The sequence below is a fragment of the Alternaria rosae genome (assembly GCF_020736505.1).
Source record: "Alternaria rosae strain MPI-PUGE-AT-0040 chromosome Unknown BKA58scaffold_31, whole genome shotgun sequence".
Classification (NCBI taxonomy): domain Eukaryota; kingdom Fungi; phylum Ascomycota; class Dothideomycetes; order Pleosporales; family Pleosporaceae; genus Alternaria; species Alternaria rosae.
This window is the reverse complement of record NW_025763600.1, coordinates 1-12,426: the sequence shown is the minus strand read 5'-3', so window position 1 is coordinate 12,426 and position 12,426 is coordinate 1. Positions and strand designations below refer to the sequence as shown.

The following is a 12,426-nucleotide window of genomic DNA, read 5'->3' as shown; positions in this document are numbered from 1 at the left end:
AGTCATGAGTGGCAGTCCCGCAAAACGCGGGCTGATTCGACTTCTGCGACCCACTAACTGCAAGCGGCCGGTTTTCATAGCACATGAGTGGAGGAGGGGCAGGCAATGAAAATTAGAGGGGTGCGGCCTTGGCGGCGACGGTCTGGCGGGCCGCAGGTTGTAGCCGAGTGAGCCCCTTCGCTGCTGCTGCTGCTGCTGTGCGCTACTGGCCTTCGCTAACGGTGTGTGCGAATACATCCACATCCCGCCCTCTGCCTCCCCTTCCTCTGCCTCACCTCTCCCCCGTGCCCCGTCTCCCCATCTCCCTCGTCCTGTCGTCGTCGCAGGCGTTGCTCGTCGCGACACAGTCCCCAAGCCCCAACGGACGTGCGCTCTCAATCTCGGCTGTCCGGCATCCCCAGCCCGCTCACCAGCACCACCCGACGCTTGCTCTGTCTCGCTGGCTTGCAAACGAGCACACCTGCACTCACGGGTAGACGTGTCCGTCTGGCTCCGACACCCAACGCCTCGTCCCCTCCGCCGCCTGTCCACACGCTGCGAGTGCTTTCTTAGGCTTTGGTTTGGGCTTGTACTGTGTAATTCGCCTTGGTTTCAACCCGTTTTCTTTTGCCGCCCATCCCCAGCGACCTCGACTCTCCGCGACATCTCCAACCACGACCTCGCATCGCCGGATCTATTGACTTAGCCCGGCCTGCCTGCGCTCCATCACCCTCGAGCTGCCCTTCACCTGTCGCCGCACCCTCTGCCTCCCTTCCAGGCACTTCTCCGGCCACCCACCGCCTCCGCGCAACCACCAGCGCGACCATTTCCATCCCCACAAACACCGGACGTCGCATCTCCTTGAATGAGCCATCTTTCTGAGGGTCCGTAGGCACTCTAGAGGCGGCGCGAGACGTGAAGACTGTAGTCACAAGCCGCGGGCACGCCCGTCACGCCAGCACTCACTAACACGACTCCAGGAGCCTCGCCAGTCTTCTCTCTGCGGCAGTCCCCCACCATCATGCCTCCTTCTACCCCCGGCATAAAATGCCACGGCTATCTCAGGAGTCGTCCCTAGCTACCACTCTGCCTTGTGGCGCGTCATACCCACCGCAGCGCCCGCGTACGCGGCCCCACGATCCGCAGCAAGATGATGTACTCGCAGACCCTACGGCCAACTGGCCATCGCCATGCCTCCATGTAACCCGCAGGCCGGCACCTACCTCAGCAGTGCGCCTCCAGCCTTCCACTGCGAGCTCCTTTACGATCCATGGGCGCAACCACCCTTCACCCATGCGCGCACAGTCCGGCCACGCGTTGGCAGAGGCGGCTATGCAGCAGCAGCGCGTGCACGAGTACAACAGCGAATGAGTCAGCCCGCCAAGGAAGAGAAGCCTCTGTCGGCTGTGTCTGAAAGCTGGATTATGACAGGGACGTCATGACCGATTTCGTGGCGAGACAGCCCTACGACTCATCACCCCGCGCCATGATGCCTCGTCGTTCCGCAAATGGTACACCAGGGCTTGCGCCAAAACGGCTGCCCTCGGCAAATCCTGCTTAGCATGTATTACCTGTCCAGCAGGATGCCTATGCTAGCTCACGAGCCCAAGACCGACATCTCTGTTCCGTCTCCTCACCATCGCGCTTGTCTGGGCAGCAAATTTTGGACGACAACACCTTATCAACCGTTCGTGGGCAGAAGTAGCGGTATTCAGGTTCATGAGCTGAATGAGCTGGAGCTGGAGTGGCTCGTAGACATCAAGTTCAAGCTTCATTCGCGATCCATCCCCATGGTTGGACCCATCTCGCCACTGGAAGGATTATCAGAACAGTGCTGCCGCCCGCTTGGTCGTAGCACAAGCTCAGCCTATCGACACATCGGTACAACGACGCTAAATCAACTAACAAGCCGCTTCCTCCTCTGCCGATGCACCAGCCTACACTCCACCGTACGACTTGCGCCCAAGTCGGCCACACTTTACAACCCCCGACCTACTCGCAGTACGACCCATGGCGGTCCGCTAGCGAACACTCTCCTGCGTCAGCACCTACCACGGGCCCTACAAGAGTAATATGGCACAACGGGACTTGGGCTCAGCTGAGGGATACTCGTCGCACGCACCATGTTCGGTTTCCCACCCTTGTCTCCCCGCCCCTGCGCGCTTCAGCGCCGTTCCAATTATGCCCACCCCGCTACTCACTCAGTACACACCGTCTGCATGGAATCAGCATGGTCTCAGCTGCGGATGTGCCTACTGCGTGCAGAGGCACCCGGCCAACTACATGGCACTGGTTATGGCCCCCCCTTGCCGTCTATCGCCCGCCACCTCCTCCCGCATGTCAAGCCATCGCCTTGCCAACTTTCCGGATACATGTCGGCAGCCCATTTAGCATCCTATGTTCAAAAGTTACTTTCAGTTTCGCGAAGTACCATGGCTTACCGGCCCACCCAATCCTGATCACTGATACAATGGCTACTTCGATTCCCTCAAGCCTACTACCGGACACTCTTAGGTGACATTGCCTTATTCCTTCTGCTATCTGCAAGCATATTGGTGCGCCTCGGATTTCACGAAAAACGCAAGGCTTGCGATCATCTTGCATGATATTTCACTGGTTCTTTTCATTCTTTTCCTTCACTCTTTCCTTGTACCGGTTCACGTTTTAGACTTGGTTTGTCCATGGTCTAATAGGAGCATGTCAGCGAAATTGTGGGTTACGGCGTTCTGATTTTAGGGTGTCATCTCGCACCTTTACGTTGTTCATTTCTCTCTAGCGCTGCCTCAATATGCTTACGGGGCTGCCTATCTCGGTTTACGGATTTTCTTCTCTGGAGTCGGCTTTTGCACTCGGCACACCGAGCCTCTCCATGCGACCAAGCCTTGGTAGCGACCAGCATCATGCCACCACCGGAGGGTCGCTTGTTACGTTCACGACTTCTTTCTCGATCCTCGCCTTCCGCTGTAGTCGGGTTGTAATTAATGGCACAAGATCTGCGATGGAATTCGCTTTTTCTTTCGGAGTGGTGGAAAAAAATACCTCTTGCTTTATACGGTTCTGTTTGGGCATTGCTTTGGGAATCGGGAGGAAAGATTTGCTTAGTGTATAACTGTCATACAACGAGATATCCTTACATGGGAATAACATCAGAATGCGAAAAAAAAAAACATAAAAAGCGGCACAGTCGCACAGGAAACGCCAAATTCAACCTACTTCTTCTGGCATCCGTTCTCATTGTATGTTCGATATGTGACAGGTTTGATGTCAGTCACACATCCTTCGTTTGAATGAATAGACGGTGCTAATCCCGCAGTAACATAGTCGTCACGGAAGCAATCCCGACCGGCTTGCAATTCAAGCAAGGATGATTTTCGGTCATTTCATTCTGGGCTTAACATAGCCTGGGTCGTTGTCCTCGGTCTCAACGCCACCCGGCACCACTATCAAGCGTTCCCGTCATCCCGTTGAACCCGTTCTAACAGACGACGTTGGAGCCTCGATCCCGTGTTCTTCCGCAGAACGCATTACGCGCGATCGTTTTGGATTTGCTCCAGCCGTGTGTGTGCAAGCCTGCGGATTAGGTCGAAATACATGGCCGCGGCCGAGTTGACTTTCGACTGAAAAGTAATCAAGGTTTGTCTGTATGCGCGGTATGTATGCGCCAACCAAAGCTAAGCTTCACTCAATCGATGCTCGTCTTCCGACACGTGCTCCGGTAGTCCGAGAAAATCACACAGTGTCAAGATGCGGCAGGATCGATGTAGCCTAATTAAGATTCTCAAAGCCGTCCTTCTAAATTTGTTTCTTTGGTCTTGGCTGGCTTAACCCACTGATCAAGATTCATCTTGGCTATGAATCTTCGTCTTAGAGTATTTCAGGCCTTTAGTAACTCTGAAGAATGGCTGAAACACGCGTTATCTTCATGCGACAAGAGGTCGTGTGCTGATGGATCAGCTGTGCTTAAGTGGGCGTGCGTGATCTTGCAGTGTGCTTCTGTATCATGAGTTTGTAGCAATATGCAATCGACTTTACGCTTCCTTTCATGATCGACGATAAAGTTTGTTACGAAATACCAGTTCGTGTAAACGTTCCAAGGTAGCCTGGAATGGCTCTCTGCAGCACGGATGATATAGGTACTTGCGTACCAGCTAACTTTTATAACTTTAATCACTTGTCTTCCTTAGGCTATTCTTTGACCCACTCGGCCAACTGCTTCAACACTCGCTCCTGCACCTCTTTTACCCCGGCATTGACCTTTCCGTTTGGTATTCAAATCACTGGTGTGAACGCTGTCAGGCACGATCTCGATAGGCATCTGCTTTGTGCTCTGCAACGGACCTCGGGTCTTCCCTTTGCCGGAACGCTGTTTCTCTACGGTCGAACTCGCCGTTGGCGAGGATGAGTCGGCTTGTGTTCATAATACTCCAGCCTCTGAAGTACGTGTTTAACTACTCTTCTGTCTTTCCTGCTGCGAGGCCGTATGTTTCTCCATTCGGTCCAGGGGGGAAATACATCCGGCAATGACGAACCCAGTAGTCGGTTGTTATGAGGTGGGAAATGAGTGATGGTTGCCCTGAGGGAGCACCAATTTTCCAGTTCCCGAACGGATCGTTGCAGCCCATCCAGAACCATTGCCGATTCATGGCGTTGCTCGGCGTCGTATCGGTAAAGAGTGGAGAGCTCGCGTTGCAGGTGTCAAGCAGTCAAAATTTTTGTTGTTGGATTCAGGATAGAGCGCAGTAACCGGAAAGTCTAACCTCTTTCTACCATTTCGCGTATCCTTCGAGCGCTTCTTCGACGCCGACACCAGCTTCGGACGGGAGGTCGGTGGCGGTGGCGTTCGCGGCCTTCTCGATGTAGTTACAGAAGGTAAAGAAGCCCGTCTTATAGGTGAACTGATTACCTAGCCAGAGATAGTGACGACGTGTCGGCGTTCATAAAGTTGTCGTTATGAGCGACCTCTTGCGTGCTGAATTTAGCCTTGAGTGTGTGTTGCTTGTCCCGAGAGCCAGTGGTGACGGGTATTATCCATGTGGTCGATAACAAGAGATATGTCTCCAGTACAGTTCTTCGATCCAGCTTCATGTACAGGAAGGAAGTATGCCCAATAGTCAGAAACACATTGAAATGATGCACTTGAATCGTAGTAGACCCAGATGGTGCCCGGGTCGAGGCTTGCAGTCCCACTATCAGGGCAGCAAAGTAGCTACCACCTATAGCTATCCATGGAACATACCGAGCACTGTCTCCACGCTTTGGTAGATCATATGGCGTGCTACGTCCAGTACGATGTTCTCAATCACAGATGGGTCGATGGAGGAGCCCGCGGCAGAACCCGAGCTCACCTACAATCGTCAATGTCAAGATCTAGACGCCCTAATGCGCTGGAGCAAGGATAAGCGTGTCGACAAGGACTTGCGAGTATACTATATTCGGCTTGCTCCGGGTGATAATATCTTTCCAACAGATGCAGAGTTCCGCAACATCGAAAAGAAGTACGACTATAATAACCCCGACCGTCCGTCAATGGAGGATCGACGAAAGACTCATCGGAAAGCCTACCAAGATGCAATAAGATAATGCGAAGCAACGGGAGAAGTGCCAATTGAAGAGCGACCATGGCAGCAGTAGATGCTACCACTATGACTTGAAGATACCGAAGCGCATAAGGGAGTTTCGTTTCAAAGATCGCTATAGGGCGACATTAGGGTATGCACTGCTAGTAAGCCGAGGCAATGTTTCGTCAGTTACACGGGTATGTACACTGTATTCACTCTCTACTGCGTGGTGTGATCTGCTCAGGCATCACCTCCAGTCATCCATCAGGAGTACGAGTATGAGGTGGTGCGATCGCCAAATCCCGAGTTATCAGCACTGTCGATATCTAGTCAGCTTTGTTGTAGCATCCAGCTTGATCCATTGTTTCACTAGCACTATGAATGAATTACCTCTACTCTCTCCGTCAGGCGAATAATATCGTAAGTGTGCAGAGTTTAGTACAAGTTCCGATTACTGCATGTGGCGGAGGATGTTCGGCGTGCGACATGCGTCATGCGGACGACACCGCGTTCCGCCGATTCGACCGCGAGATATCGCGCGCTGCGATCGCGCAAGCTATGCGAAAGGCTGAAGACTGTCTGCCCATGTGAACGTGGGCGTGGGCGCACGGCGAAAGAGTCGGACGAGGAGACAAGCCGCTCTTCCGATGCTGTTGTTGCTTGGTGGGCCCGGCCAGTAGCGAGCGAGTTGCATGACGAGCTGGAAGCATCTACGGCCTTTACGTCGACGGTGGCTATCTCCGTATGGACCAACATTTCGCCGACTATGTACATGAATGGTGGCTGTCGCAACCGAGGGCGGGCGCGCATGATTTTCCTCTTTCGCGAATACAATATAGCTCATGTTTAGGCCGCTTGAGTTGGTCCAGACGCGTGTACATATCCAATGTCTCGCCTGCCGCTTTTGTCTCGCATCATACGAAAGCTATTCAGTGAATCGCGAAACTACCATATTTTGGGGAAACTTCAGCCTCGTTGGCAAACGCCACACTTTGCTAGGACTCTCAAGATGAGCTCAATAGGTGGTGCAAGTATTGGCGTAGGTCTTTACGCTGTGGTAAGCAATCCAGTACAGATCGCTGCGAAACCCGAGGAAGCAGATGAAAAGAGACATCACCTGAAAAACGGGAAGGGGTTTACGAACCCGTGGGATAGCTATGTTGAATCAAGTCCTTGGGAGTTGCTCATCAAGGGCATGCTTTGGTAAGTCCAGCTCACGGAAATCCCATGGCGAATTGGCAAGCTGCGAATTAACACTTCTGGCGTAGGCGCAAAATTACCGGTCAAGCCAACAGTCCAGACACCTCGCCACCGACAGTCAGTAATATCACTGTACGAACTGTACGTGAGACGAACACTGACTTGGTACACCAATCTTCAGATCCCAGTCCACAAACCGACTTTCCTTCCATCCCGGGAGACGCCAAGACTTCGTGCAACATGGCTTGGGCATGCATGTTACCATGTTGAGTTCCCGAGCGGCTTTCGCGTCCTCTTCCCCGTCTTTGAAGATTGCTGCGCACCCTTCACTATCAAGAGCCTAAAACGCTACACGCCCCCTCCATGTGAGATCGAAGACTTACCAATTGTCGACGCAGTAGTCATAAGCCACAACCACTACGATCACTTAAGTTACCCAACAATCCAGCGCTTGAAAAAGAAATTCCCCGAGGCGCACTTCTTTGCGCCCCTGGGAAACAAGGAGTGGTTTGAGAAGAGCGGGGTTACAAAAGTCACAGAATTAGATTGGTGGGAGAGTAGAGATGTCAAGTTGGAGGAATTGTCGCAAAAGGGGGGCAGGGTTGGCTCTGTCTCTGTGAGTTCGGTGGACGCGGGCAAGAATAGTGGTATTACAGCGACAATTGGTGCGCTGCCTTGTCAGCACATTAGTGCAAGGACGCCGTTCGACAAGGCCAAGACCCTCTGGGCAAGCTGGAGTGTGGAATCTGGCGGCGCGAAGGTCTACTTTGCTGGGTACGTCTGCTTTGTCCCACGCTCAAGATTGATTTCCTATGCTTACTCTACCCAGTGATACAGGTTATCGCACGGTCCCGTCTAGCATTCCAGCCACCGAAGACGACTACTCGGCTGCGTATTCGCACTTACCCACCTGCCCGGCCTTCTCCCAGATTGGCCAACATCGCGGCCCCTTCGATCTCGGTCTAATTCCCATTGGTGCCTACGAACCTCGTTGGATGTTCAGTAACGTGCATGCTAGCCCCAAAGACGCTGTCAATATCTTCGCGGATACAAAATGCAAGAGAGCGCTAGGTATGCATTGGGGTACGTGGGTGTTGACTGAGGAGGAGGTCATGGCACCGCCGAAGGAGTTGCAAGAGGCTTGTGGAAGGGCATTAAGGCGGGCAAAGAAGGCTTTGGGGTTTGCGACATCGGGGAGAGTACTGAGTTCGAGTCCGGACAAGCTACAAGGAAGTAAATGTGAAAGCGGTCGACGCGATCGAGTTGTGAGATACCCAAGTGCGTAGTTGGAAACACAAGGCTTTGGTTCAGCTGGGTATGTGAGCAGGCACGCAATGTATATATTTTGACTCCACGACGTGCATTCTACTTCTGTATATCATGATCCGTGTCCACTTTCGTGCGTATGATCATCGCAGGGAGTATCCTCCAAAATCACTACATTTTCAATGTGTTCTGCTTAGAGCCTCAGGTTTCCTGGGTTTTCTGCAAGATGACCTTGATCATCTCATTCCCCAACTTGGTCGCATCTGGAAACCTCGGTTCAAAGTATCTCTGGATCTCCTCAAACTTCTCCCGGTAGCCATCAAAGTTACCCAGACTGACGCGCGAGCTCCAGTCTCTGGCGGCAAAGGTGAACTCCAGGTCGTCGGCGCGGAATGTGTTATCGTCGATAGCCGTGTCGATGGCCTCCTCGAGGAGTGTGGGGTTGCAGAAGAGGTACTCCGTGATGCCGAGCCACATGCGCGAGGGCTGAATACGTGTTAGTGGACAAGGATTTGAAGGAGCAATGCGAGGAAAGAGAATCCGGGACCTACAGGCGTCGAGCAGATCATGTGGTCGTAGGGTACTATGCCTAGCTTCCACCAGCAGTCTACCATGGCGAGTAGACTGAGATGGTTGTTTTTGAGTTTCTTCTCTGGGATCGTGCCCAAAGCGAAGCGGTCAAGCAAATCATCTCGCAGGAGCAGCTTCTTGCCATCCTCATTATCGCCAAACACAGCCTTGCGAGCAGTGTGCACACGATCACGGAGCTCGTCCCGCTGCCCTGCGAGCATGAGCTTAAATAGCTCAGTCACCGATTCAGCATACTGCTTGATCTGCTTCTTCGCGTCTGGGTTGAGGATTGCAAGGCCTGCATAGACGTGCCACTTGTTGGAGTAGATACGGAGGGTAATGTTCATCTTGACGTTCTCAATACCGCCGACGTAGCGTGAACTGTCCCATGGGAACTGGTTGTTCGCGAACCATGCACCGCCCATACTGAGGAAAGCGGCATGGGTAACAGCGTGTCCGCTGTGATGCGATCATGCTGCTCGGCAGAAAGATAGACGTGCTTGGACCCGAGGCAAGACATGACATTCTCCACGAACGCAAAGTCGGCATCCGAGGCGCGGTACTTGATCAACACCAGTGGCTGCCCTTTCGGGTCTATGCCTGGTCCATGGAGGGAGTGCACCGAGACGATGCTGACGTCTTTAGGAAGGTGCTTGTCAAAAGCCTCCATCTCGGGAGCCTTGCATGAGGTCTGACCACCAACTATAGCGCCGACCTTTGTAGCTGAACGTAGGCTCAAGTCAGTAACAGCAAGCATCAGCGGCAGGAGACGGCATACAGGGACCGAAAGTCTTGACGACCGCATCGATGTTCTTCGCCTCAACACTGTATATGATGAAGTCGCTGCAGCGAGACACAAGATGACCACTTTGCATGATCTCAACTCTGGGCTGGCGCAGTCTCAGCATGCGTTCGTTCATTAATATTAAAAGCGCTATCCTACAAAGTCCCGAAACTCTGCCACTAATGTATCAAATTTGTCTGGAAGATCGCAGGCGTGAACCCTTCAACGAGAGCATGTCAGCGTGTTCGACGGAAAGGATTCGATCTGTGAGCCACTGGTTAGCAAAGTTCGCGCCACAGTAATGAACAATTCGGTGTAGTTGGTTGTAGTTCAGAGGTGTATAAAATAAGGTAGCGAGAATTCACATCATGGACGGCAACATGCCCAATTACTGCAAACCAAGACGGCAGCAGTGTGGACATGCGTCGTACTCGAGCCAAATGCACTCACGGTCATCATAACGGGGGAGGAGAGGGTGTGAGGATGAGGAACTTACCATTTGCAGAAGACACTGGAGCTCCGAAGCTATCAGTCGCGCGAGTGCACTCACTTCCAGCCAGCTGTGCTCAGCCGGCGGGCGTACATCTTGCCCATGTCGCCCATGCCGATAATACCGACGCTCTTGCGGTCGTCCATGGCTGCTGTTGTGCCGCACGCTCCTGTGCGTGAGTGAGGTCGAGGAAGTCAGCCCATTGCAAAGCGATGGAGGAACTGCAGGTCGCTTGCGGCAGCCAAAGAAAACTTGAGTAGTCGGCTTGGCGCGCTAACCGCGGCGTTTCAGTTCCTCCGACACCCGCGAACAAGCGAAATTCCACCTCCCACCACCGAAAGTTCGACTCGATCGCCGACAGTGTTACGAACCGCCAGTCACGTCAAGAATCCCATAATACCGCCAACATGCCTCCCAAGCAGAAGGTTGCCCGCGCTCCCCAGGAGAACATCCAACTCGGACCCCAGGTTCGCGAGGTGCGTGACCAGCAGATATTGGAAATCGCGACGACATGGACTGACAGCAGCGCAGGGTGAGCTTGTCTTCGGTGTCGCCCGTATCTTCGCTTCTTTCAACGACACCTTCGTCCACATCACCGATCTTTCTGGCCGCGAAACCATCTCCCGTGTCACCGGTGTAAGTGCAGACATACCGACTGCATGCGACATACGCTGACCAGTACAAAAGGGCATGAAGGTCAAGGCCGACCGTGACGAGAGCTCTCCCTACGCCGCCATGTTGGCAGCTCAGGACGTTGCTGCCCGCTGCAAGGGTAAGATGACTGGAATTGATAATCTGCAACGGGAATAGGAACTAACATATGCAGAACTCGGTATCACCGCTCTCCACGTCAAGATCCGTGCCACCGGTGGTAACGGCACCAAGACCCCCGGCCCCGGTGCTCAGTCCGCCCTCCGCGCGCTTGCCCGTGCTGGTATGCGCATCGGACGTATCGAGGACGTTACTCCCACCCCATCCGACTCCACCAGGAGGAAGGGTGGTCGCCGTGGTCGTCGTCTCTGAGCATGTGCGCAAATCATTGGCTCAGTGGTGGAATATGGCATGGCATGGTATGCACGATTTATGGTTTCATGACCACAATCAAATAAAGTCGCGGGGAACGGCGAATCGCCTGGTCTCCTTGTTGTACTTGGCTTCTCCTGCGAGGTAGTCAAGCTAAATCAACAGAACCCTTTTTAGTTCGAAAAGAGTTCCCGACAATCAAGTGCTTACTGCTGTGTTGATTATGAGGTTTACACATTACGATTACGACTGCTTTGGGTATTATGTGATGGACGATATCAAATGTCGACGACTTGGATAGAATTGCCCAACTTGCCTGTATTTCCACGCGTCTGAGCTGCATTGACCATGATAGTGTTTGGACTCTGCCCACCCCACACGCGATCCCAGAGCAGCTCTCTTGTGCCACGGTAGGCGACCCTGACCACATTCCACCAAAGCTTTGAATTCAGAATACCCCGCGTCCACTTGGACTTGATTGAAAGCCCTCGCACATATGCATCGTGAGCTTTGTCCCACCATACTACGGTTTGCCCTGCGCCCCAATGCACATGGCCGAAGACGTGTAGTGTGGGCTTCACGCGCCTGACCTCAGCAAGGAGGTGCTCGCAGCCGATCCCTGTCGGTAATGATAGATCCAAATGGTATTTCGGCGGTGTGTGTGTGACCAATATATCGATGTCTTCAGGCACAGTTTCTGACCAGGCGTCTCGACCCCTCTCATACTGGAAGGCATGCACGTTCATGTCTCCACACGCTGGTATATGCGGTGCGCCGTAGATTCGTATCCTCCTCTGACCTGGCTCCGCTGCAAGCAAGGGTGTGGTAACTTCCATCTGATCGCCATCTCTAGGCTCAACCTTGATCGTTAGGCTCAACCGTCGGTGCTGCAGGTAGTGTACCCTCTTCCAATTGAGCCTTCCAGTCCTGTGCTGTTCGGACAGCGAAGGCCGTGTCCTTGGATCCAGAAAAGTATCATGGTTCCCACTGATCACTACAATCTCTCTATGCGGGAGCGAGCTCAGCCAGTCTATTTGTTTCTGTATTTCTGCCACACTTCCGTCATTGGTCATGTCCCCAGCGTGGATGAGCAGATCGCCTTCCGGTACATCTTCCGGTATCAAATTGTGCGTATCAGAGATGCAAACGACTCGAATGGATGGATGTTGTAGAGGCTTCGGGGTTGAGCGCAGACATATGAGAAGGTGGTATGCATGGCAGAGGAGTAGCTTGACAGGAGCTCGGAAGAAGAGGGCGATAAAGGGGGTTGGCTCGAATTCTGATGCGGGGCGATACCAAGGATTGAGATGCTCGAGAAGCATTTCTGGGGAGCCAGATGCCCGTCGTAGCTCTGGTGACCGGTTCGCGAGCTGTCACCGATTTGGTGGTGAGCAAATGGGTGACAGCTCGCGACGCGTTGACCAGGGTCCATGTTCGCGTGGCTTCTCAGCGTGGCTGTGCGGACCGCGGCTTTCCTCGAGGCACACACCCGACCGCCTATCACCTCCAAGTCATGTTTCTGCTGCAGCAGACGAGTTCAACAGAACGCTCCTCAG

The 12,426-nt window shown here is 53.3% G+C and overlaps 5 protein-coding genes across 5 annotated transcripts; 3 read left to right on the top strand and 2 right to left on the bottom strand.

Annotated features, from left to right (window-relative positions):
* Window positions 1–1,169: 1,169 nt before the first annotated feature.
* Window positions 1,170–1,540, top strand: BKA58DRAFT_406803 (uncharacterized protein; the record flags this gene model as incomplete). The annotated part of the gene is made up of 2 exons (XM_046171985.1): window positions 1,170–1,378; window positions 1,411–1,540. The coding sequence occupies 2 exons, from the start codon at window positions 1,170–1,172 to the stop codon at window positions 1,538–1,540; spliced, it is 339 nt and encodes a 112-aa protein (XP_046019730.1).
* A 4,676-nt stretch (window positions 1,541–6,216) lies between these two features.
* BKA58DRAFT_425225 (beta-lactamase superfamily domain-containing protein) lies at window positions 6,217–8,077 on the top strand. The gene is made up of 4 exons (XM_046172917.1): window positions 6,217–6,740; window positions 6,806–6,878; window positions 6,919–7,511; window positions 7,567–8,077. The coding sequence occupies exons 1-4, from the start codon at window positions 6,424–6,426 to the stop codon at window positions 8,021–8,023; spliced, it is 1,440 nt and encodes a 479-aa protein (XP_046019729.1). The 5' UTR covers window positions 6,217–6,423; the 3' UTR covers window positions 8,024–8,077.
* Window position 8,078: 1 nt separating this feature from the next.
* Window positions 8,079–10,057, bottom strand: BKA58DRAFT_395605 (uncharacterized protein). Its single transcript, XM_046171309.1, has 6 exons — window positions 9,908–10,057; window positions 9,517–9,577; window positions 9,352–9,463; window positions 9,080–9,296; window positions 8,555–9,032; window positions 8,079–8,489 (listed from the first exon to the last, which is right to left on the bottom strand). Exons 1-6 carry the CDS (start codon window positions 9,991–9,993, stop codon window positions 8,205–8,207), a joined length of 1,239 nt encoding a protein of 412 aa, XP_046019728.1. The 5' UTR covers window positions 9,994–10,057; the 3' UTR covers window positions 8,079–8,204.
* Window positions 10,058–10,254: 197 nt separating this feature from the next.
* BKA58DRAFT_327019 (ribosomal protein S11-domain-containing protein) lies at window positions 10,255–10,870 on the top strand (the record flags this gene model as incomplete). The annotated part of the gene is made up of 4 exons (XM_046168096.1): window positions 10,255–10,323; window positions 10,379–10,483; window positions 10,535–10,619; window positions 10,674–10,870. The coding sequence occupies 4 exons, from the start codon at window positions 10,255–10,257 to the stop codon at window positions 10,868–10,870; spliced, it is 456 nt and encodes a 151-aa protein (XP_046019727.1).
* A 139-nt stretch (window positions 10,871–11,009) lies between these two features.
* Window positions 11,010–12,301, bottom strand: BKA58DRAFT_138751 (metallophosphoesterase domain-containing protein 2). The gene has a single exon (XM_046164539.1). The coding sequence runs from the start codon at window positions 12,190–12,192 to the stop codon at window positions 11,149–11,151; it is 1,044 nt and encodes a 347-aa protein (XP_046019726.1). The 5' UTR covers window positions 12,193–12,301; the 3' UTR covers window positions 11,010–11,148.
* Between the last annotated feature and the right edge of the window lie 125 nt (window positions 12,302–12,426).